The sequence below is a fragment of the Cyprinus carpio genome, unplaced genomic scaffold (genome assembly GCF_018340385.1).
Source record: "Cyprinus carpio isolate SPL01 unplaced genomic scaffold, ASM1834038v1 S000000001, whole genome shotgun sequence".
Classification (NCBI taxonomy): domain Eukaryota; kingdom Metazoa; phylum Chordata; class Actinopteri; order Cypriniformes; family Cyprinidae; genus Cyprinus; species Cyprinus carpio.
Window position 1 is genome coordinate 548513 of NW_024872754.1, and position 26415 is coordinate 574927.

Here is a 26415-nt window from a genome sequence, read left to right on the forward strand (position 1 = left end):
AACAACAACAACAACATCTAAATCTCTCTTAATTCTCAATTCTTCATCAGTAATGTGAAGCTGGTGATGCTGTTTGTGGAGTTGTTTAATCAGATCTTGAGAGATTCGATGTATTCTTTTATTTCAGTTGATTTCATCTAAGGCTGTGTCTGAAGTCAGTTGTAGTTCTCAGTTGTAATCACATAATTATCTCATTAACTTTAACACTACTTCATTGTTAATCGAACACTCTGTAGTGTGAACACATTATAAGTGTTTACTTAAAACTTTAAAGGGTTAAAGATGGAAGATGAAAAAACAGCACTAAATGTAATTAACAGTAATAAACTGTAATTAATTTACTACAACAGCAGAAAAACTGCTATTTATTGGCAACTGTGTTGCCAGTAAATTACTGTAAAATGAAGATAAAACAGTAATATATGGTAAAACATATCAGATTTACAAAACCAAACAAGATATTTTCACTGAAATATTGGTAAAGGTCCATAGAAAAAACATTATGCGAAGCCACAAACTGATAAATGAGAGTAAATATTTAACTGTTAGTTTAATGTGAGGGTCACCATTGTGCTGGAGAGTAGAGCCTGTGCTTCAGTCAATGATGAGCCACAAACACTGATGTTCTGCTGCTTTATATAAAGACAGTAACTGTGGAGTTACTGATGCAGTGATTATCTGTGTTAAATACTTCATTACATATGTGCACTATATAACAGTGAAATATAACGATTTGAGTTAAAGTCATGTTTTCTGTTATTTTACTGTTACACATTAAGTGTTTGCACTTTTATACTAAGAAATATTCTTTCTCAGTGGACTTAAATAAAATAAGTTCACAGTACTAACATCATATGAATTTGACACATGAAGAGCTGTGAATTAAAGGTAGAGGCAACCCTGCTGCCAGTAGATTATTGATATTTAACAGCACATTTTTTATATTGTTCATTTCACATAAAGCAATTAACTGTAATTTGCTTTGCTGTATTATACTCTATTTTACAGCAGTTAGCATGATTTTTAAAGGATTTTATTGGCAACTTTTGCCAGTAAAATCCTGTAAATTCTACAGAATTTTTTACATTGTGTATTTGGTGTAACAGAATATGTTGACATGCTTTAATGTTCAAAAAACACATTATTTTTCAAATACTGTACATTATTGTAGGTCCTCTATGCCCTGCCTCTCTCAAATGCATCGTTTTCTACAAAGTCCCTCCTTCTGACAAGCGCAGTCTGCTCTGATTGGCCAACTGACCCAGTGCATTGTGCAACGCAAAACTCCCCATTTGAACAGTCAATAGCAAATACTTAAACTAATAACAAAACACACTTACAGTAGCTGATTCAGAAGCACCAGATTGTTGTAACAAAGTCAGAATGACCTCCTCTTCTAGGTTCAGGAAACGGTCGTCCATAAAATGTGTTGCTGTTCTGTTGTAAGTAATCTTAAAGATTCCTAAATGGATCAACTTTCAGAAGAACAAATAAAAAGCTTTTGCTTTCACCTAGACACACACAGCATCTCCCGGACATGACTGCTTCAACACTAACTGTGTTACTGAAACCACGCCTTCTGTCTTTTGTGTGAACATTTGGGCGGCATTATGCAAATTTTCCACACAGTGAAGTAGAGATGTGGGGTGTGTTTAAATGAGGTGTTTTAGGGAAGCATGGACGAGTCTTAACTTTGATGAAGAATATCTCTTTGGATTTGAGACTTTAGTCGTTGCAACTTTACAGATCTTCTTCATGCACCAAGAGCTTGTAACACTCCAAAGAGAATGGTAAACTTGAAATCGCATCACATGACCTCTTTAAAGTTGTTCTGCTTGTTTTAGTGACTTACATTGTAGGAAGTCGTCCCTGGTCCAGTTGGTGACTGTGAAATCAAGAACAGAGAAACATTCAGTCAGTAAATAAAGACAAACAAACACACACACACACACACACACACTCACACAGTGCAGTGCGATTAATCAAATATCTTCAACTATGATTTTAGCTTCTAATAATTGTGAAAACAATATTATAAATATAAATTTCATTTGAACCATGCCTTAAACAGACTAGCAATATTCTAAAATATGCTAGCATCATGCTAAGAAAGTGCTAAAGACATGCTAATCATGTTAATCATGTTTGCATAATGCTAAATGTGTTAGCAACCACCCAGCAACTGTCTAGCAACTATGATGAACACCCTAGTAATACCATAGTAACCACCTAGAAACCACCCAGAACACTCTAGAAGCCATAGTAACCACCTAGAAACCACTCATATAGCAATAGTAAAGATATAGCAAAACTATCTAGAAGCCACCTTTCAACCACTCATATTATCCTAGCAACCAGCTAGAATGCCTTAGCAACTTCCTAGTAAGCACCCAGATTATCCTAGCAATGAGTGCATTTATATTTGTGTTAAACTTATACTTAGCCTCCAAGTCACACACTGGAGAGTAAAATCTAAGAATTTATTAGCCGTGGCTAATGTTAGACATCATTTAGTGATGATTTAGCCGCATATGCAAGTGATTTACTTTGTAGAGGGTTGCATGGTTAATTGGTTTTATTTGTAGTAAAAGAATGGTTAATTTTCGTAAGGGTATGATTACAGTCAGAGAAAGCATTTTGTTACCCACAATCCATTTCAAAATTCAGACTTTAAGAAAAATATTACAGAAAATGAACAAGAATGCTTTATCCATCTGGAAGTGATTTGATTTCAACTTAGATGAGTAAACTTGCTGGAAAACAGTTTCACACTCATTTACACTCAGTCTCTCTCTCTCTCTGTGTGTGTGTGTGCTAGAAACTTGTAGTAAAGCAGTGTTTCCCATCCCTGTTCCTCGAGACCCAACACTGCACATTTAGCATGTCTCTTTGGCTTTGTTCAGATGGTCAGAAAAAAAAATCACATTGTGCTTTGGAGAAGCATTTGTTCCAGAACTACAAGCACAAATAAAAATTGTTTAAAAACTACAAAAATGGCAGATATGCGAGGCCAACATGAAGACGTCTGTTAGCAGGGACCTTCCGTTCCGGGTCGCTGCTCGTGTGGCTGACAGGTTGGTGCGTAGAGTAGCATATTTTTATATCTTTTAACTTGTTTATTTGTTGTTGTCTTTTAATACAGACTGCACTTATTGGATTTTATTCACACAGATCATGTTACTTGGAGGCCATTTACAATCTGGCTGCATTAACACAGATTTAGCATGGCTACCTGGGCATTCTTGAAGATATTTATTAATCAAAATATGAATTAATCAGGTATAACCCATATGAATATAGCCATGTTTGTAATCTACTATTATGCTCATGTGTATAATCAAGTTATTATACTACTATGAACATGTATGTGTTTCCTGTATGTAAGGAGGCCTGCAGGAGAGTAATCAAGTTATTTTACTAATATGATCATATGTTTCCTGCAGGAGAGTAACATGTGTACGTTGTATGGGGGTAGAAGGACTGTGTATGAAATGCTAAACACTCCTTGAGGAAAAACTATATAAAGAGTGTGCAGACACAGAGTCTCTCGGCTCCATGATCTCTGATGACAAAGTCTATCTTCTGGCATCAAAACCTCAAGACCTTGAGAGTGATTTCTCACAGAAGCGGCAGAAGCCACCACATTCTTTGGCTGCTAATTAGTCTCATGGAAGTTGTGTTTGGAACATCTGTGTGACTAGAGGTTGATATGGACTACATGAGACTTTTTTGGACATTGCTGTTTTTATATTTTTTTCTATTGTTTTCTATTGCATGTATTGTGTTTATCAGCTGGACATAATCTCCCGGAGAATCTACGATTCACATACTCAAGAAATTTTGGTAACACTTTATAATAACGTTCTGTTATAAGTCATTTATAAATTATTAGTTAATGATGAGCTAATCATTTACAAAACATGACTATATGTTCATAAATGATTAATAAGTAATAAGTTAACATTTTAGTAATGTTTCATTAATTCAGTTATAAGTCACTTATAAGTTATTAGGTAATGATGAACGAATCATTTACAAAACATGATTATATGTTCATAAATGATTAATGAGTGGTATGCTAACGATTTACAAATGTGTTGTAAGTTATCTTAAAAAAAGTTTAAATCATGAAATAAATCAAACGGATCATTAGTAGATGGTTTATAAGTTATTAGTTGATACATTATTTATCACTTATAAATCACTGAAGTATTTCTGTCAAAATTGTTTTGTATAATTATCTCATGCACAATTGATGAATAAACCATTAGTGAATGATCAGTATATGATTTATTGACGGAGTTGTAAGCTGGTCTGTGTTCATAAGCACAAACATGCAGGTATGCTAAAGCACTATTTTTAAGAAGAGTAATTAATTTGTTTTGAAGTGGATAAACATTTATAAATGCCTTAGTCAGGTGATTCCAGTGGCTTGTTTTAAATCCCTTCACTCATCGGCACAGACTTGTGTTCTGTGTGGAGTCTGTGGATCTAGTGATGAAGTGAACCCCTTCCACTGAAGCTCACATCAGGTGCACAGAGTTAAAGAATCCATGTGTGTCAGAGAAGACAGCGGTCTATACCCTCACCCAGTCAGCACTTAGTACACACTACACAGTGTTCAACACCTGTTATAGATGATGTGTAAACGCATGAATAAATCATTTACAAAGCTTTCTGCATCTCCTAATCTAAAGTGAAAACTATTCATCACTTGTAAATGTGTTACATATCATTTGCAGATCTTCCTGTTACATGATCCATCTCATTCCATCACTTTACCCAAGCTTGAACTTAATTTTTTTTTTTAAATAAATAAATGAACACTCTGTCACCATTTAATCAGCACTTAATTGTTTATTTTTTATTTTGTTTCCCATGGGACAGCTGCTCACCATAACATGAAAACGCACCATAAACGTAGTCCATTATTTTGTGCATTTTATTCCAAGTCTTCAGAAGTCGTACGATACCACCGTGTGAGAAAAAGATTTGTTTGCCGTAAAATAATCATTATACATCAATAACAGTAGATAGCTGCCGTCTCATCCATTAAAACTTTCAAAATTGGCGCTTCTACACAACGACACTGGTTTGCGGCAGTGACGTCAAACCTCGCTCCTTATTGGCTGTCACTTGTGATTTGCGACCACCATAGATTGTTTGCGACATGCCGAATTGTGTCGAGTGAGATGCTGCGCGACGCTTTGAAGGATGGAAATGCAGATCAGGTGAATGTTTGCAGCGATTAATCACTTTAATTTCATTCTGTAACTCACACAAAATTGTGTTTTGCTGTCAGAACACTGGTAATGTAGCACACGCGTCGTTTTATCTGTTCTTTATACTGCTTTTTGTAATGTTTTAAATAAATTATTGTGACTAACATACATTTATCTGCCTGTTACACTTTGTATATTGTCAAAATGGTTATGTTTAAGATTATAGGGTGGAGTAGGGAGCTTAAAATTATCTTTTTTATACAATAGTATATTAACTAAGATAATAGTCACTGTCAATATATCTATATTGCTTTTTTATTTTTGTGAAGTGGCTAAAACGTCATGTATAAGGAGTGAGCTAGAGGCTCAAAGATATCTATATAATAGTAAAATATATTTGCATAAAAAATGTATAATTTGAATATCAATTAAGGGATTTGTATAGATTTGTATATCCTGTAACGGAAAGGTATACCAGAACCTTTGCATATGGCAAATGCATGGTAAATTTACAAATAGCAGTTTGTACATAATTTATAAAGATCTGCAAGCGATATGTAACACATTTACAAGTGATGAATAGTTTACACTTTAGATTAGGGGATGCAGAAAGTGTTATAAATGACTTGTGTACATATACAAATAATTTGTAACAGGTAAGAAAGGTCTACAAATAATATGTAACACATTTACAAGTGATGAATAGAATACACTTTAGATTAGGGGATGCAGAAAGCGTTGTAAATGATTTATTCATGCGTTTACACATCATCTATAACAGGTGTTGAACACTGTGTAGTGTGTACTAAGTACTGACTGGTGAGGGTATAGACCGCTGTCTTCTCTGACACACATGGATTCTTTAACTCTGTGCACCTGATGTGAGCTTCAGTGGAAGGGGTCCACTTCATCACTAGATCCACAGACTCCACACAGAACACAAGTCTGTGCTGATGAGTGAAAGGATTTAACACAACCCACTGGAATCATCTGACTAAAGCATTTATAAATGTTTATGAACTTCAAAACAAATTAATTACTCTTCTTAAAAATAGTGCTTTAACATACCTGCATGTTTGTGCTTTTGAACACAGACCAGCTAACAAATTCACCAATAAATCATATACTGATCATTCACTAATGGTTTATTCATCATTTGTGCATGAGATAATTATACAAAACAATTTTGACAGAAATACTTCAGTGATTTATAAGTGATAAATAATGTATCAACTAATAACTTATAAACCATCTACTAATGATCAGTTTGATTTATTTCATGATTTAAACTTTTTTTAAGATAAGTTACAACATATTTGTAAATCGTTAGCATACCACTCATTAATCATTTATGAACATATAGTCATGTTTTGTAAATGATTCGTTCATCATTAACTAATAACTTATAAGTGACTTATAACTGAATTAATAAAACATTACTAAAATGTTAACTTATTACTTATGAATCATTTATGAACGTATAGTCATGTTTTGTAAATGATTAGTTCATCATTAACTAATAATTTATAAATGACTTATAACAGAACGTTATTATAAAGTGTTACCGAATTTTTTTTTACTGCAGCTGCAATTCCACCCTTGCCAGGCTGTTGCTATCGAAGGGCTTCCAGAGGAAATAACATGGAAGGGGCATCAATCCAAAAGGAGTCTTTCCAAAATAAAGGGCTTTTTAACACTGAATGTGAAAATTCAGCGCGAATGTTCGGCATGATGACGCTTTTGAATCAAAACAATAGATCCCTTATGAGGATATTCACACTTTTTATGCAAAAAAAAACGAGGATATGGCATTCAGACAGGCTCTTTAATGTGACGTTTATTGCATGCACTCATCTCACTGACCATCTCAATGACATCTTAATTTTTTTTTCTGCTATTTTATCCATTCAATTTAAGATGCAGACGAGGCGCAGATGTGACAAAGGCATCACGCAGATGTCACATAAATCACGTGTGACAGTGAAGTGTCGAGCCAGACGTCACATGATTCACGTGTAGCAGTGAAGGTTTTTATTTATTTTTTCACTAACACGTATCATAACACACTGCTTACACGGCTCAGTGCAGTGTATCAGCAAATGTACAATTAACTTGCCCTTCATTCATTCCTCTCAATGGATGTGACATCTGCGTCTGACTTTTTTTTTTTTTTTTTTTTTTTAGCAGGTTTAGTGCGTCTGTCTTTTCCCGGCTAACTCATACAATATACATTAATTATGTACATATTAAATATAAATATATTAATATATAATAATATAATAATTTAGACATTTTTTTTTACTTTTTTTTTTAGTACACTCTTTGTAAAAGTATAACGATAACATAAAAAATAAAAAGTCTATAACATATAAATAACAAATGTCTCCGAAAGGAATCCTTTAGTGAAGTTCGTGTTGCTTATAGGTATACTCGTTTTGTTTAGTTGAAATTTTTTACATTTGGGGGTTATTGTGTTTTTATCTTTCACATTTTTAATGTATCCTACAGCACATCCGTCAATCACAATTGTCTGCTAGATCTGAGACTGTTGCTGTAAAATAATAATAAAATAATAAAAAAAATACATTATGCCTGATTAATGTTCTGTTTTTCAAGCGCCTCTCTTCTTTGCTTTATTTTACTTTTAAAACATAATATTAGGATTTTTTGAAGAATAAAACAACAGCACTTATTTTATTATTTTTAATTAATACTTTTATTCAGCAATAATGTTAAATTGGTAAGATTTCTATATTTTGAATAATAATCTGCCAGGATTCATCAATCAAGCAGCACAATTGTTTCTGACGTTGACAATACATTGAAGGATCATGTGTCAAAGAAGACTGGAGTAATGATGCTGAAAATTCAGCTTTGCATCTCAGAAATAAATATAAAGTACAAACCTGATTCCACTGTACAAATTGTGAGTAAAAATGGAATGGAATAATTTACAAATCTCATAAACCTATATTTAAGTCCACAATAGAATATAGATAACATATCAAATGTTGAAAGTGAGACATTTTGAAATGTCATGCCAAATATTGGCTCATTTTGGATTTCATGAGAGCTACACATTCCAAAAAGTTGGGACAGGTAGCAATAAGAGGCCGGAAAAGTTAAATGTACATATAAGGAACAGCTGGAGGACCAGTTTGCAGCTTATTAGGTCAATTGGCAACATGATTGGGTATAAAAAGAGCCTCTCAGAGTGGCAGTGTCTCTCAGAAGTCAAGATGGGCAGAGGATCACCAATTCCCCCAATGCTGCGGCCAAAAAAAGTGGAGCAATATCAGAAAGGAGTTTCTCAGAGAAAAATTGCAAAGAGTTTGAAGTTATCATCATCTATAGTGCATAATATCATCCAAAGATTCAGAGAATCTGCAACAATCTCTGTGTGTAAGGGTCAAGGCCGGAAAACCATACTGGATGCCCGTGATCTTCGGGCCCTTAGACGGCACTGCATCACATACAGGAATGATACTGTAATGGAAATCACAACATGGGCTCAGGAATACTTCCAGAAAACATTGTCGGTGAACACAATCCACCGTGCCATTCGCCGTTGCTGGCTAAAACTCTATAGGTCAAAAAAGAAGCCATATCTAAACTTGAACCAGAAGCGCAGGCGTTTTCTCTGGGCCAAGGCTCTTTTAAAATGGACTGTGACAAAGTGGAAAACTGTTCTGTGGTCAGACTAATCAAAATTTGAAGTTCTTTTTGGAAAACTGGGTCGCCATGTCATCCGGACTAAAGGGGACAAGGACAACCCAAGTTGTTATCAGCGCTCAGTTCAGAAGCCTGCATCTCTGATGGTATGGGGTTGCATGAGTGTGTGTGCCATGGGCAGCTTACACATCTGGAAAGGCACAATCAATGCTGAAAGGTATATCCAAGTTCTAGAACAACATATGCTCCCATCCAGACTTCGTCTCTTTCAGGGAAGACCTTGCATTTTCCAACATGACAATGCCAGACCACATACTGCATCAATTACAACATCATGTATTTTTTGTCGTGTCCTCATTATAGTCGAGAAAACCCATTCCTAAGATAAGCTTATTTTACGATGATCAGTGAATTATGTGTACCAAACAAGCAAAGAAGAACTAAATATAGGGGTGTGCAATACAGACAAAAATGTTATCTCAATATTTTCTGGGATTTTATTCATAATGATAATCAGACAATCTTTTTCTGAGTGTGCTGCGCTATAGGACTGTCGTGGACAGCTGACTCCTAAAGTTTTTGATATTCTTCATATTCTGTGTGGTGTTCCATTCACAGCAGTAATAGAAATTAATATTTTCCAACAAAAGTTATTTTTACCCTTATGGGCATTTTTACCTTTATAAAGCCTTTTTCCTAGAAGTGTGCATTATCTTTTGCATCAAATTCTTACATTTAATCAGTGAATTAGAAAAATAAGACATCTGGGCTGTTACCAAACCAATAAAATCATTATAAACAAAATTCATCTTTGCAATGCAGAGGAAACACAGAAGTTGCATTTACACACTGTTTAATGCAGGACATAAATGCTCTAACCTGTAAGTCCATGGACAGACTCATTTGAATCAAGCATTGATTGAAACTACATTAACAGACATTTCAGTGACTGAAACTAGACTGGCAGACAATTCACACTCAGACCCATTGATAGAAACTGGACATAAAGATGGTTCAAAATCAGAAACATTTGGGAGAAATGGATGGACAGACAGTTCATAATTAGACTCAAGAACAGATTTAAGACAGACAGATAGTTCATACTCATGCTCACTGGTTGAAACAGAACAGAGAGATAGTGGGGAATAGAACTTGTTGACCAAAACTGGATAGACAAACTGCTCACACTCAGGCTCATTTTCTGGAACTGGACAGACAGATAGTTCAGAATCAGATTCAACAGCCGCATTTAAACAGACAGTTCACACTCAGCCTCCATGGCTGGTTTAAAATATGTGAGTTTATAAGCGGCCTCTTACATGACAGGACAGGCAGAGAGTTTAGTGACGGCCACCATAGCCGTGACTGGACAGGAAGTGAGTTCACAGATGGCCTCCATAGCTGTTACAGGACTGGACGAAAGATCCTCTGTGGCTGGGTTGAGATAGGACAAGAGTTCAGTAACCATGACAGGCATGGCTGGGGATTCGGAAATGGTCTCCTTGATATCGTCAGGGCAGGACCAGAGTTCATAGGTTGTGATATGATCAGACAAAAGTTAATTAATGGCCTTCTTGGCCAGAACAGAATAGGCAGAGAGTTCATACACGGCCTCCTTGGCCGGAGCAGAACAGGCAGAGAGTTCAAAGTTTGTTAATGTATGTGGATTCTGATGGCTCTTCTGTGGGTTCCGCTACATTTGGTGGTTCTACATCCGGAGGATCAGGAACACGGAAATTTCATGAACATTCTCCTTAAAAAGACAGGCACAGAGTTCAGCAACGGTTCCTTCGACTGTGACATGACAGGCTGAAGGTGCATTGCTGGGCGCCACCACCATGCAAGGAGCTGAAATGAGCACCGCCACTTCGGGAGGTTCTGCAGCATGGGCCGCCACCTCTGGAGAAGCTGCAGCGGGCGCCATCGCCACTGGGAACACAGCACCGTGTGCCACTACCTCGGAAGGATCTGCAGCATCAGCCACCACCTAGGGAGAAATCACAGTGGCCGCTGCCATTTCTAAAGTTTCAGTGGTGGTGTATGTAGCCCAAATACACCATAAAGCAATCCCCATAGTGGGAAGTGATACAGACAGAGGAATTAGTTCAGGAACTGGAGGGCTTGAGAGCGCTGGCTTAGGGATACCAGCTGCACGTGCCGACACCAGCGGTGGGTCCTCCACGCTGGATGCCAGTCTGGGATACTGAAGAACAGTCCTGGGTGCAACAGACAGGAAGTGACGTGACTCTGGACGAACAGCTGTGAGGTGACTTGACTCTGGAAGATCAACCGTGACTTGACTTGGCCCGCGGCGATGATCATCGTGTCAGGACCACTGCCCACGTATCGACGAGGACACGAAAGGTTCAGTAGACTTTTTGCTCTAAATGAATGGTTATTGTCATGGTGTAAAGAACAGAAACTGCTCTTTGTTAATAATTGGAATCTTTTTCTGCGAGCGTCCTAGGCTTTTTCGCGCTGATGGCCTGCACCCCAGCAGAGTCGAAGCAGAACTCCTGTTGGACAACATCTCCAGGACACTACGCTCCATATGACTAGTAAGCCAATTCTCAAATAACTGCTATGATGGCTTTTGTTCTACCCGCTTAAATGTTAGAAGTACTTGTTCTGTCCAATCTATTAAGACTTTGTCTGTTCCCCGAATAGTGAGGTCAAAATATACATTTAATGTAGGATCAAGAAAAAATCTTATAGTGATTGAACCAAAAAAACGTAAAATAACAAAAACAATTTCTAAAGTTTGGGCTCATAATCATTAGATCACTCACACCCAAAGCAGTTATTGTAAATGAAATGATCACAGATAATAGTTTTGATATACTCTGCTTAACTGAAACCTGGCTAAAACTAAATTATTATATTGGTCTTAATGAGTCTACTCCAATTTTTTGGAGATTTTAACATTCACGTTGATAATACAAATGATGCATTAGGACTTGCATTTACTAACTTATTAAACTGTTTTGGAGTAAAGCAATATGTCACCGGTCCCACTCATCGTTTTAATCATACGCTAGATTTAATTATATCGCATGGAATCGATCTTACTGATATTGATATCGTACCTCAAAGTGATTATGTTACTGACCATTTCCTTGTATCGTGCATTCTGCGTATTGATGATATTAACTATATAGCTTCGCGTTATCGTCCGGGCAGAACTATTGTTCCAGCCACCAAAGACAGATTCACAAATAACCTGCCTGATTTATCTCAACTGCTCTGTGTACACATAAATACACATGAACTAGACAAAATGACTGGCAACATGGGCACTGTCTTCTCTAATACATTAGAAGCTGTTGCCCCCATCAAACTGAAAAAGGTTAGAGAAAGACGTACTGTGCCATGGTACAACAGTAATACCCACGCTCTCAAGAAAGAAACTCGTAGTCTTGAGCGCAAATGGAGAAAAACTAACTTGGAAGTTTTTAGAATTGCGTGGAAAAACAGTATGTCCAGCTATAGACATGCTCTAAAAACTGCCAGGGCCGAGCATATCCACAAACTCATAGAAAACAACCAAAACAATCCAAGGTTTTTATTTAGCACAGTGGCTAGATTAACAAATAACCAGACGCCACCCGATCTAAATATTCCCTCACAGTTAAATAGTAATGACTTTATGAATTTCTTCACTGATAAAATAGATAACATCAGAAATTCAATAGTAAATGTAGATTCTACAGCGTCTAATACTTTGGTTTTATCCATCGCACCCAAAGATAAACTGCAGTTCTTTACAACTATAGGACAGGAAGAGGTAAATAAACTTATCACTGCATCTAAACCAACAACATGTTTATTAGATCCTGTACCCACTAAATTACTGAAAGAGTTGTTACCTGTAGCAGAAGAACCGCTTCTCAATATTATTAACTCGTCGTTATCTTTAGGTCACGTCCCAAAACCATTTGGTGGTTATTAAGCCTCTTCTTAAGAAACCACAACTAGTTAGTGAACTGGCAAATTACAGACCCATTTCAAATCTTCCATTTATCTCTAAAATGTAAGAAAAAGTTGTGTGCTCAATTGTGCTCCTTCCTGCAAAAATTATTTCTATGAAGAATTTAAGTCGGGTTTCAGGCCCCATCATAGCACAGAAACTGCACTTGTTAAAATTACAAATGACTTGCTTCTTGCATCAGACCAAGGCTGTATCTTATTGCTAGTTTTACTTGATCTTAGTGCTGCGTTCGACACCATAGATCATGACATACTCATAGATAGATTACAAAACTATACAGGTATCCAAGGGCAGGCTTTAAGATGGTTTAGATCCTACCTGTCCGATCACTACCACTTTGTTTATTTAAATGGGGAGTCATCTCATTTATCACCAGTAAAATATGGAGTGCCACAAGGATCTGTCCTAGGTCCTCTGCTATTTTCAATATACATGTTGCCCCTTGGTAATATTATTAGAAAATACGGGATTATTTTCCACTGTTATGCTGATGATACTCAACTATATATCTCAACGAGACCAGATGAAACTTCTAAATTATCTAAGCTAACAGAGTGTGTTAAAAATGTAAAAGATTGGATGACCAATAATTTTCTCCTATTAAATTCAGATAAGACAGAGATATTACTTATTGGACCAAAAAACATTACACAGAATCTTATAGATTACAATTTGCAATTAGACGGATGTACTGTTACTTCCTCTATTTTAAAAAATCTGGGTGTTATATTAGACAGCAACTTGTCTTTTGAAAATCATATTTCCCATGTTACAAAAACAGCATTCTTCCATCTTAGAAACATTGCCAAGCTACGAAACATGTTACCTGTTTCTGATGCAGAAAAGCTAGTTCATGCATTCATGACCTCTAGACTGGACTATTGTAATGCACTGCTAGGTGGTTGTCCTGCATCCTCAATAAACAAGCTACAGGTAGTCCAAAATGCAGTGGCTAGAGTCCTTACCAGGTCAAGAAAATATGATCATATTACCCTAATTTTACAGTCTCTGTACTGGCTACCTATTAAGTTCCGTATCAGTTACAAAATATTATTACTTACTTATCAGGCCCTTAATGGTTTAGCTCCTGCGTACCTAACTAGTCTTCTACCACGCTACAACCCATCACGCTCCCTAAGGTCACAAAACGCTGGACTTTGGTAGTACTTAGGATAGCAAAGTCAACTAAAGGAGGTAGAGCTTTTTCACATTTGGCTCCCAAACTCTGGAATAGCCTTCCTGATAATGTTCAGGGTTCAGACACACTTGCTCTGTTTAAATCTAGATTAAAAACACATCTCTTTGGCCAAGCATTCAAATAATGGATCTCATAATTTTGGACTGCAGTTATATCTGATCAAATGCACATTATTATTCTTTAGCTTGGGTTAAACTAATTAATTTTACTTGGATGTAACAGCAGCTACGCTAATTATGTCTCTATTTGTTTCTCTGTTTCTGCTGGATTTACATCCCGTGGTAACTAGGATTTACACAAGCTCCAGTTTTGATCCAGAACACCTGAGAAGAGATGATGCAACCCCTCAGAGGACCTCAGATGATGCTAACCCAGAGACAACATACAGAACTACCACATTTTGCTCTAAGTTTGATTGCATAATTGCTGTTAATAGTGTTAATCATCTGTTTGTTTACGTCTTTTATTGATTTTTCTGAACATTTCTGCCATATGTACATAAACTGACAGTCATCACTGATAAGCTACTACTAAATATTGTAGAAACGTAATTTTCTGTAAAGTTGCTTTGCAATGATTTGTATCGTAAAAAGCACTATACAAATAAACTTGAATTGAATTGAACTTGACTCGTGAAGATCAGCGGTGACTTGAATTGACTCGTGAAGATCAGCTGTGACTTGACTTGACTCATGATGATCAACTGTGACTTGACTTAATTCAGAATTTGCAGCTGTGACATAATGGGGAACTGTAAAGGGAAGTCGTGGCCTAATGGTTAGAGAGTTTGACTCCTAACCCTAAGGTTGTGGGTTCGAGTCTCGGGCCAGCAATACCACGACTGAGGTGCCCTTGAGCAAGGCACTGAACCTCCAACTGCTCCCCGGGCGCCACAGCATAAATGGCTGCCCACTGCTCCAGGTGTGTGCGTTTATGGTGTGTGTGTGTGTGTGTGTGTTCACTGCTGTGTGTGTGCACTTTGGATGGGTTAAATGCAGAGCACGAATTCTGAGTATGGGTCACCATACTTGGCTGTATGTCACTTTTACTTTTTATTTTGGTTGTGTTCTGTGTTGTGGTTGTGTTTATGGGAATAAGCGCGAGGTTGCTTTCCTCCGCGACACCCACAGTGAACGTTGAACCAACAGTCAACAAAGAATGGTCCATAAAATCACTTAGAGATGAACAGGGACTCTCATGTACTAGTCATGATTTGAGCAGCTGGTTAATGCCCTCACAAAAGAAGTCTATAAGCACACAGTCCGGGAGATCAGAAAAACATGCGAGATCTAAATACTCTTGAATATAACTCTCGAGTGATCGGGTGCCCTGCTTGAGAGCTAATAACAGTTTGCGGTGTCCATACCTGGTCAGTGTCATTCAGGAAAGCCGCTGGATCCGTGAGGGGCTAAGTATTCAGTTACGGGGCGAATGAGACGTAAGGCATGCGGATCCATATGCAAGGCTTTATTTCCAAGACGTGGCCATATAATAGGCATGGGTCAAACAATGAAAAACAGGTACAACACAGGCAAGACAAAGAGTAATCCTAGGACAAGCATGGATCTTCGATCGGTAAAAAGAATCCAGAGGTCTATGAAAAGAGGGGAAATCCAGTAACACAAGGAATAGACCAGGCGAGGTGCAAACAGAGTCCGAAACAGAAGGCAAAGGGTTAATCCAAGATAAGCAGGCAAGAATCAGGACACGAGAAAACAGACAAGGAAAGACTAAGCTGAGACTAGTAAACTTAAAGCAGGCTCCATAAAGTAAGAGACTAGCGATATACGCAAACAATACTTGGCAGTGAGAAAGGCTTATGTAGCATGTCTGATTGGATTCAGCTGTGTGTGTGTAATCAGTGCAATGGATGATGGGAACTGTAGTCCGGGGGGAATTGCAACAGTTAGTGTGGTGCAAGAGTCCATATAATGGATGAGTGACCTCTGGTGGCGATCGGACGGAAGTCCATGGAAAGGATTCATAACAACACTGTTATGTTGCTCAGACATGCAAAACAGTGCTGTGGCTCTGTTTAGAATTAGCTATTATTTATTGGTGAAATAGATAAAAAATAGGCAATATGGTGTCTAAAACGTAAGTTAATATGATCTTCTTGTTTATTTAACTGTTGTATATAATAAAAATCATTTGTGATTTCTGCAAAAAAATGACACTCTTTGATGCTTATGGGAGATCTTGATGATCATGTTGCATTATGCATAAAACACAAATTTCTTTCTTGGCAAGTCGCGATGGCTGGCGTTGTTCATTGGTCAGGTATTGACCAATAAAATGTCTTCATTCGCACCAAAGCTCAGCCCCCGGCTTTACTCTCTCACATCTGCATATACAAGTGCACAAGTGAGTTTTGCAACAGGAATACCGCAAGAGTAGCAAAAGTCAGAGCGCTAGGATTTGAACTTGTACTGCCAGAGCTGAGAGGTTGTAAGTGCTGACTTGACGTTGTGCAGCGAAACTGAAGTAAAGTGCAAAAGTAAATATGTTTTAAACATTTGTGTATGTCATTTTCTTTGTGTGAATGTCATTTTGCACATTTGTGACTTATTAATCTACAACTTCCAATCATTGTCTGTGTGTGCAAATTGAAAGATTCAGCTTTTCACATCAGAGCTGTGAGTGTAAATTTCAACTTACAAATACGAATGTTAATATGACAAGTTCTCAAATTCAGATTTTCAACCTCTCAAGTTTAGCTACTGATTTACCTCCATAGAAACAAATCAGACTTCTATTAGCGAGCAAAAGGCGAATTAATGCAAGTCGGGATAACTAACTGTTATGGGTGATTCTGCATCCTTAAACTCAGACAAGCTCAGTACTGACTCATTTTCATTCAGTTTATTTTCATGAATCGACATTCAGCGATGTTTGATGGCAGCCGAGATATGCAGCCTTCGTAGTATGCAGCCTTCCGTTTGAGAGGCCCCATAGATGTGCTTTATTGAACTGAAAATGGCTCTGAATAAGGATTCAATTCCCCTTGATGGGATCGATTCCAACCTTCGGAATCAACTCTCGAATCCCAATGCCTCTGAATCGATTCTTTTTTTAACTGATTCCCAGCCCTAGCGAGGAGCGTCTCGCTGCAGCCTGCGGTGGACATCCAACCCGGCCCACATCCAAGTGTGACGTCACAGACCACGCCCATGTCAAAATACGTCACATTCTCAATCATTTTGAAACAGGAAGAAGCATCAATAAGAAGATAATTTGTATTGTTTGCCAACCGCTAAAAAAGAAGCTGTTGTTTGCCGTGTCGGTAAGTAAAAAAAAATATCTTTGGTCTTTACCAAAAGTTGACAACTTTAAGAACGTGTGCGTCATTTGTGTGCATGTGCATAAACATCAGTATTTTTAATTTCAACTTCACACAGGCACGTTATTGCTAGCAACAAATATACTTATATATATGTGTGTGTGTGTGTGTGTGTGTGTGTGTGTGTGTGTGTGTGTGTGTTTGGGTGTATGTGTTTGTGTTTGTTTGTGTGTGTGTTTGGGGTATATCTATCCACACATGTATGTATATATGTATGTATGTATTCGTGGCATGCATGCGTACACACACACACACACAAATACATACATATATACATACATACATGTGTAGATAGATAGAGAGACAGATAGATAGATAGATAGATAGATAGATAGATAGAAGGCACAAGTCTTACAACATAAAATCAATTATGAATCAATGTGCAATATTTTTTATACCCTTCCCCCCCACACATAACACTCATCTCACCCACTCAGACACACACACTTCATCCCTCTCACACATATGTACTTACCTGTCCCCCCCCACCAACACTCACACACACACACACACACACACACACACACACACACAACACTCACATACATATAACCTCTTTAATGATATACTCTGATCACAGTACCCATGCACAGTAACTTGGTTGGGCAACCGTATCATTTCATTATGTCTTGCTGGATAACTCTGTGTATGTCACAAATTATCTTTGTATTCTTCTATGTTAACGAAAAGATCACCTAATGTTTGTTTGTCATGTTTTACAGCATTCTACAACACATTTTTCAGTCCAAGCCTGATGCAGGGCAGTTCTCCCGGGTTAAGGGGTCCCTGCTGCAGTTTCACCAGTAAAGAAAATTACTTGTTACAGTTCACTTGAAGGACCACATAAGCCATGCAGTGGTGCATGGAGGTATGGTGAGAGCATTTCTTTAGATACTGATTGATTTTTGTGGTTTAAAATCATAAATATGTTTATGTAGAATGATGAGGTAAATAATTTTTAGTGGACACATATACCCCCAACACGTATGTATTCTCTATTTTTAACAGGAGCGCCAAGAGGACATAAAGTGGAAGTTTGTAAGGGACATTGGTCCAGCGTGGTACAGAGTCATCGTGGGTTATTCTGTGGGGAGGTGACAGGGCCTGCCGTTCTCCAGATGGACAGTAAAAATCAACAGAATGCCATCAAAGACTACCTGGAGGGAGAATCGGAGGATATATTGAAGCAAGGAATCTCTCTGTGTAGTCTATGTATGTATGTGTGTGTACTGCATGTCAAGAACTGTTTATCTGATCATTCAGCTGCTCAGACTTTATAATATTTGGAGCATATCTTTTGTTAAACACAACCAGTCAAAAGTTTTTGAACAGTGAGATTTTTTAATGTTTTTAAAGAAATATCTTCTGCTCATCAAGCCTGCATTTATTTAATCCGAAGTACAGCAAAAACAGTCCAATTTTAAAATATTTGTATAATACTTTGCTTGCTTGAAATATATTTTGCTATTTAAAATAACAATTTTCTATATTTCTATTAAAATTAAATTTATTCCTGTGATTTCAAAGGTGACTTACTCCAGTCACATGATCCTTCATTCTAATATGCTGATTTGATGCTCAAAAAACATTTTATTATGTTAATACACTGAAGACTGGAGTAATGATGCAGACAATTCAGCTTTGATCACAGGAATAAACTGCATTTTAAAATACATTCAAATAGAAAGCAGTTCTTTTAAATTGTAAAAATATTTCACATTACTGTTTTTGCTGTGTTTTGGATCAAATAAATGCTGGCTTGGTGAGCAGAAGAGACTTTAAAAAATTATAAAAATCTTACTGTTCAAAAACTGGTGGTGTATATTATAATTATTATTATTTATTTTTTTTGTAAAATTGTACATGTAATTATTTTTGTAAAATAATAAATATAAAAATACCAATGAAACAATGGATGCCTTTTTCATTCATCTTTAAGTATGTGGAGGACCTGGACATGTTTCATATCAAGTTGTGATGAACAAGGCCTGAAGGTCAATGTCATGTTACTTATATAATCTATCAATGCAATCTTTATTCAGCCTAAGTATGTGTAGCCTACTGCATATGGGGAACTGTTGATTCTATCATTCAAATGTTAACACTTTATGATAAGTGGAATAAATCTTTAGAAAATTAAATGACAATTATACAATACCAACTTTTACAATAAATTTGCATACTTTTACAATACCAAAATCTAATTGTCCCCTTTAAATTTGATGCATTTCAATTTTGCCTTGGGTAGGTCAAAATCGTTTTTTAATAAATGTGTATTTATCTCATTACATAAATGAACAAGGTAAGGTTTAAAAGTTTTAATTGACAATTAGCCTACTTTAATCAACATAAGCTTTTTAGGAGCTGTTATGATGACAAAATCAGCTCCGTATATTAGACATATTAAATATATATTAGATTTAAGTTGTGCCATTTTAGCCTAGACATCCTTTACAAAAAATAAGAAAACATGTATTAGTAAAACGAAGGACAATATTATTTTATTTAGATCCCATTAACTTCCATAAATTGTTTCAACATACTTCCGGGTTTCCAGGTACGGGGATGGGGAAATCACATGAGGAGACGTATTTGATATGGGCGTGGCTTTCGTTTACGTCACACTTGGACGTGGGCGGGGTTGTGTCGGGGATGGGCGTGACTTCTGATGTCACACTTGGATGTGGGCGGGGTTGTGTCGGGGATGGGCGTGACTTCTGATGTCACACTTGGATGTGGGCGGGGGTTGTGTCGGGGATGGGCGTGACTTCTGACGTCACACACTTGGTTTGTGTGTCGGGGCGGGGACTTCTGTGTGGGCGGGGGGTGTCGGGGGTGGGCGTGACTTCTGACGTCACACTTGGATGTGGGCGGGGTTGTGTCGGGGATGGGCGTGACTTCTGACGTCACACTTGGATGTGGGCGGGGTTGGATGTCCACCGCAGGCTGCAGCGAGCCCTACTTGGCCCTAGCTGTTGCACAAAAAGGTGAGAGTGGTGGCGCTGTTTCAAAAAACAGTGTCAATGTGAACAAACACCGAAGAAGAGTATCCCGCAAGAGAGAAGAGTGGATGCTGAGCTCTTGTTATCTTTGATATCTGAGAACAGATTTATTCTCACGTGTTTTTAATATAATTTATATTAATTCTCCACTGAATTATGTGATCTGGAGAGCACAGTCCGCTTTAATTCATGTGCACAAGTGTTATATGATTCAGAGCACATTCACTCTCGAGATCTTCTGTATTAAAAAAATCAAGTGAAACATTTTTTCTACACATGAAATATGATAAGAGTGCATGTCTGCCTATTATAGTATCAAAATCAACTATATATCACAGTCGGAAGTTATTTCAAGCACTCGATGGTTTAAAGTGAGTTTTAAGCAAATACATTAATAACTGCATATTTTTTTTAGTGTAGCTTGATGCTAATTGTACCTCTAATTATATTTAAGGGACAAGTTGTGCACCTCTGACATTGAACTTTTGGCCGTGTCTTCATGCCCCTTTTATCTGCCCAGGGATTTTCCACAGCTTTTTTCATACTGGTTTATATTCATCCAAAAGCGAATACAACTACACTGTAAAACCCGACAAGTAACGTTACTCAAACCTTTTGTGTAAACAAATATCCTTAAAAACCTGACAAGTTAGGTTTAATCAAACCGTTTGAGGAAACCGATTGCCTTAAACCATTTAAGTTTTAAAACTAATAGTTGTGAGTATTCTGAACTTAATTCAGTTGAGTTCACTGAAAGAAGATATACATTGTAATTAAATAATTAAGTGATTAATTGAGTGATAATTGAGCATTGGTGATGAACAGCTGCTGTTAACAAACAGAATTACTGAAGAAAAGAGAAACACAAGAACTACAACTGACTTCAGACACAGCCTTAGATAAAATAAACTGAAATAAAATACATTAAAGCTCCAATATGTAGGAATTTTGTAATAAAATTTCCGAAAATAACTTGCACAGTGTGATATATTTCCTCCAGTTGTGTACTTACAATATCTCAAAAGTCTCCAAAGATTTTTTATTTCACAGAAATTCCGATTTTAAATAACTGCCCGTCCCGGAAAAAATATGTCGCCTCTCAGTGACGCAATGTCCGCTCTATACTTTTTTTCCGGTGTAGACTGGCATGTGTTGTTGATGTTCTATGTATTATCACATGGTCAAATGCGGAAGTGGTGGTTATGTTATAGCCGCGCGTATGGTTTGGTTGTCGTTGATATGGATCACGATAACTCTTTGGCGAGTATTGAAGTGCCAGTAAAACGTAAGTTATATTGCTCTTTGTACTAAGGTAAGGATTTTTATCGCGTGTGGTGACCGAGATTATGGCAGTACAATTAAATACAATCGGATATGTGTTGTTAAAAATATATTTAGTCATTACTTGCAAATGTTCGTTCAAATTTACTTTTAGAACGATTGGTTCGAGCACGTTAAACAACACGGCATTAACCTTAAACACGTAACACTGCACAACATTAACCCAACAAATCATTTAACAAATAGCTGTAAGTTGTAACGGGATAATATAGTATAACATTTCACCTTCCTTGCAGTTCATTAATTATGATGACATAAAATAATACGATCATATATACAGGTAATACAAAAACGAATAAATTACCTCATCTGTGATCATGATTCGTTTATCCAATTTAGATACATTGCTATGGTGAAAACGCATTAAAAACGACATCTCCCCATCGTCACCTGCTTCATAGCGTCATCAAGCTTCGCCTTTGTTATTGTTGGAAATGCGCCCTCTTGTGGTCAATTACAAAAGTCACATACTGGAGCTTTAAATCTCTCAAGATCTGATTAAACAACCCCACAAACAGCATCACCAGCTCCACTTATTAATAACCAGACTGACTTTATTTCTGTCAGACATCTACAGAAGATCTGATTGAGAATTAACTAAGGTTTAGATGTTGATTTATTGTTTCATTTGAAGTAACCATGTTAGAAATCAGTGTTTGCTTTAGTTGGGCTCTTGACCCTTGACTTCTGTCTTAGTTTTTTGTCTGGTTGTTGTAACCATTTGTTGTAACTCAAAAGCCCAGAGAAAATATCATCAGGTATCACACTCACACTCTTAGAAGCTGCTTTTGTCCAAAGCAACTTACAGTACATTCAGGTTAGCTTTTTTTTTTATCTAACCTGTACCTAGATGTTGGTTGTTATACTGTATATTGGTGATGATAATCACTGATTATTGTACTGTTTGGAGTCTAATCTCTGATGAAATAGGTGTTGTGTAATTAGTTGGATTGATTACAGTAAAAGCGATTCTAAGAGCCACTGGTTCTGTGATAATCAGTTAATATAAAGAATTTTCCAAACAGTTTGGTTTTCTATGGTTTCACTTAGTCACACACAGACATCAATAATCAGCATATGAACCTCAACAATGGTGACCATAAAAAAAAAAACAATGCAGCAGAGCATGCTGGGAGCCATGGATGGGTTTTGTACTACAATAGTACCCAGCATGCATTGCAGCATGTTTTTTTTTTTCGTAACCATTGTTGAGGTTCATATTCTGATTATTGATGTCTGTGTGTGACTAATTGACAGCATAGAAGACCAAACTGTTTGGAAAGTCCTTTATATTAACTGATTATGAAAGAACCACTGACTTTTTGAATGGCTTTCATTATAATCAGCTGAACTAACTATAGAACACATATTTAGTAAGATTTTGAACTCTGCACAGCTCTGTAATTGATGATTATCATCACCAATATGCTGTATAACAGCCAATACCTGATCATATTTTTTCTGGGTTTTTTGAGTTATAACAAACATGTTTCAAAAACACATGGTTACAACGTTCAAATAATAATCTAAGACAGAAGTCAAGGGTCAAGAGCCCAACTTAAGCAAACACTGATCTCTAACATGGTTACTTCAAATGAAACAATAAATCAACATCTAAACCTTAGTTAATTCTCAATCAGATCTTCTGTAGACTTCTGACAGAAATAAAGTCAGTCTGGTTACTAATAAGTGGAGCTGGTGATGCTGTTTGTTAACAGCAGCTGTTCATCACTAAAGCTCAATCAGCACTTAATTAATCACTTGATTACATAATTGCAAAGTTTTAAAACTTACATGGTTTCAGTAAAGGCAATCTGTTTACTCAAACGGTTTGAGTTACTGTGACTTGTCAGGTTTTACAGTGTACAGCTACAGAACATATCAAAAACATTTTAGACAGGCTTCCATCAGTATGTCACATGCACTACATCTCTAGTAGTCCAGCATCTTTCCCCAATGAGCATCTGCCATCAGTTTAGCTGCACCCTACACTTGGGTAAAAATTAAAGAAATTAGAGGTTGAAAGATAAGCCTCCCTTGGACTCATGGCAGGTCAATTGAGCTAAAACAACAAAGTGTGATAACAAAGGTGCTTAACATCTGTTATTAGTTGAGCCTCTGTTAGATTTTAAAATGGTGGTGGTGACAATAGTGGACAGGTGACAGTATGAATGAATGTGTCTTTTGATGAGTGAGTTGTGTTTTTTTATAGCGCTTTATTGTGTATTGTTGCACCAAAGCACTTTACAATCATGTGGGGGTTATTTAATGATGCATTTGAATTGTGCTTTATCTGTTTGTTTTTTTAGACGGCAGCCACAGGACAATGGCGCCAGTGCGCTCACCACACACCAGCTACAGGTGGAGAGGAGAGAGAGACAGAGCCATATATCAAGTGGTTGGGGATTATTAGGAGGCCATGACTGACAAAGGCCAAGGGGGCAATTTGGCCAGGACACTGGGGTTACACCCCTACTCTTTACGAGAAGTGCCATGGGATTTTTAATGACCACAGAAAGTCAGGACCTCGGTTTAACATCTCATCCAAAAGACAGTAATAATTCAGAGAAAGATACTCCACAGCAGAGTACATGGATACATGCACGGCAAGCACACAGACTTAGAAAATCCATGACCCTCTCTCTTCCTTATCACCCACAGCTGAGTGATGTCATCTTGATTTTGCCTGACCATGTACCTAATACACCTAAAGGGTGATTATTAATATGGAAGCTGTTCAAATAATGAATATGCTGCTGTGTGTAAAGTACTGTTTGTTAGTCACACCTGTTAAATTACAGTCTCAAACATAATTCTAAATGTTGATTGTTTGAACATAACATGTTTTGAGGAAATTTTTAAAAAGAAAAAGTATTCATAAAATGTGCACGACACTTACTTGAAAAGAGTGTCTCTGGGCTGACAGTCTCACTGGCTTCACTCACTCCCACTTTACCCACTATCCTGTAGCGGATCAGGTACTGCTTTCCAGGCTTCAATTCAGTCAGCGTGAAGTCTTCATCAGCTTTGTTTATGATAAGCCACTGTTCCTCAGATCCAGAATCTGCTTTCATCTGCTTGTACTCCACTCTGTACTTCACCGTTTCTCCAGTTGGGGACTTCTGCAGTTTCAGGGACACGGTTTGCTCCAGGACTTTCTTCACTACCGGTGGGGGCGGCTTGGACACGGGCTGGAACTTTGTGTCTGTCACTTTCCCATTTTCATACAGATAGATGGAGGAGCCTGGAATGGAGGGGTTGGAGATGGCAGAAATAATGAATCGGATACTCTTCTCATTTTTATTTGCCTCTGAAAATCTCTTGAAGAGATGTAAGTTCTCTCTCATCTTTGCAATGACATCAGGAACTTTGAACCACTTTCTATCTGATGTCACAGAAAGCAGGGTTTTGTTCCCATCTAGCTCTTTAAACTTGTCAGATTTTAGAAACTCTGTCAGGGTTGAAAGATATGGGTCTTTATATTTTAGAGATGTGAAGGTAAGGCACAATACTACATCAATATCAGAATCAAGAAGGATGGCGTTGAGCCCATCTGAATCTTCAATGTTGATCTCATTCAGTGTCTTGATGTGATTTTTCAGTAAGTTAAGTTCAGACTTTGCATCACCTAACCACTGGTTAAGTGAACCAGCATTGAAAGGGGAGCTGCTGTGTATCTTCAGGATGTCTTCCAGGGATTGTTCCTCCATCCCTCGTCCTCGAATGGCAGGCAAGACCCTGGACAGTTCTTGCTGGAGCACCATTTTGTAGATGCTAAATGAATCCTGAAATAAGCACAACCTTTCTTTGATGTCATTGAAAACATTTACCTCTGTTCTTCTGGACAGGTCATTGCATGTCCTCTCTACCTCAGTCAGCCCCTCCATCATATCTTCAGTGTTGGAAATCAAACGTGTGCTGATTTCTCTCTCCAACCGAGCTGCTTTTGTATCCAGTAAATATAGAGGATAGAGCCAGACTTTTATTGGCACTGCATTCTCTGGATTTCTCTTCAGCAGAGTGGGGAGCTTCTTGTACATTTCTACGGCCTCCATGTACGTGGTGGGGTTCTGCTCAAGATGGACATCACCATGAAAGGTGCAGGTGATTTTCTCAGCCTTTTTATTATCCTCATCTGTCATTTTTATAGCTCCTTTTCCCTCAATGGAAAATTTAGAGAACTTATTGACCATGACATTAAGTTCTCCCTCAATGTCCTGCTTGTTTTGATCTTCTGTAAATGAGCAATCAAACACCATGAAGGCCTGAGCTCCGTACAGCACAGCCGTGACCACGTGAGTTGCAGTTTTCTGGTCAAACACTTGAGGGTAGGTGATCTGGCCCAGCTGAGTCATAGTGAGTTGATCGAATCTTGAGGTTTCACTGTAATGCATTGTTACTCTGGACTGTTGGTTGGAGGATTTGGTGTTACACAGATACTTGGCAGATCCTCCCACCTCCACCAGCCCCCCCAAAAAACTGGCCTTCAGTGAAGCACTTACATTCAGGAGACTGGACTTACTAGAGAGAGAGTCAGAGCTACTGAACTTCAAATCTGTCATGAGCTGAGGACGACTGTCCAAATCTTCCCTCAGTGATTTCTTATCCCACAGAGTAACACCTGAAATGAGAAATAGTTTTAACAGCTATGT

At 37.5% G+C, this 26415-nt stretch overlaps 1 protein-coding gene across 1 annotated transcript; it reads right to left on the reverse strand.

Moving 5' to 3' along the window:
- Window positions 1–1577: 1577 nt before the first annotated feature.
- LOC122142552 (cytolytic toxin-alpha-like) lies at window positions 1578–26415 on the reverse strand. Its single transcript, XM_042753774.1, has 2 exons — window positions 24663–26415; window positions 1578–1885 (listed from the first exon to the last, which is right to left on the reverse strand). Exons 1-2 carry the CDS (start codon window positions 26323–26325, stop codon window positions 1821–1823), a joined length of 1728 nt encoding a protein of 575 aa, XP_042609708.1. The 5' UTR covers window positions 26326–26415; the 3' UTR covers window positions 1578–1820.

Coding starts and splice junctions, on each gene's coding strand:
- LOC122142552 (XM_042753774.1), bottom strand. CDS start 26,325: ATGACAGATTTGAAGTTCAGTAGCTCTGACTCTCTCTCTAGTAAGTCC. Junction 1,886..24,662: donor CCCAGAGACACTCTTTTCAA/GTAAGTGTCGTG, acceptor TTGATTTCACAG/TCACCAACTGGACCAGGGAC.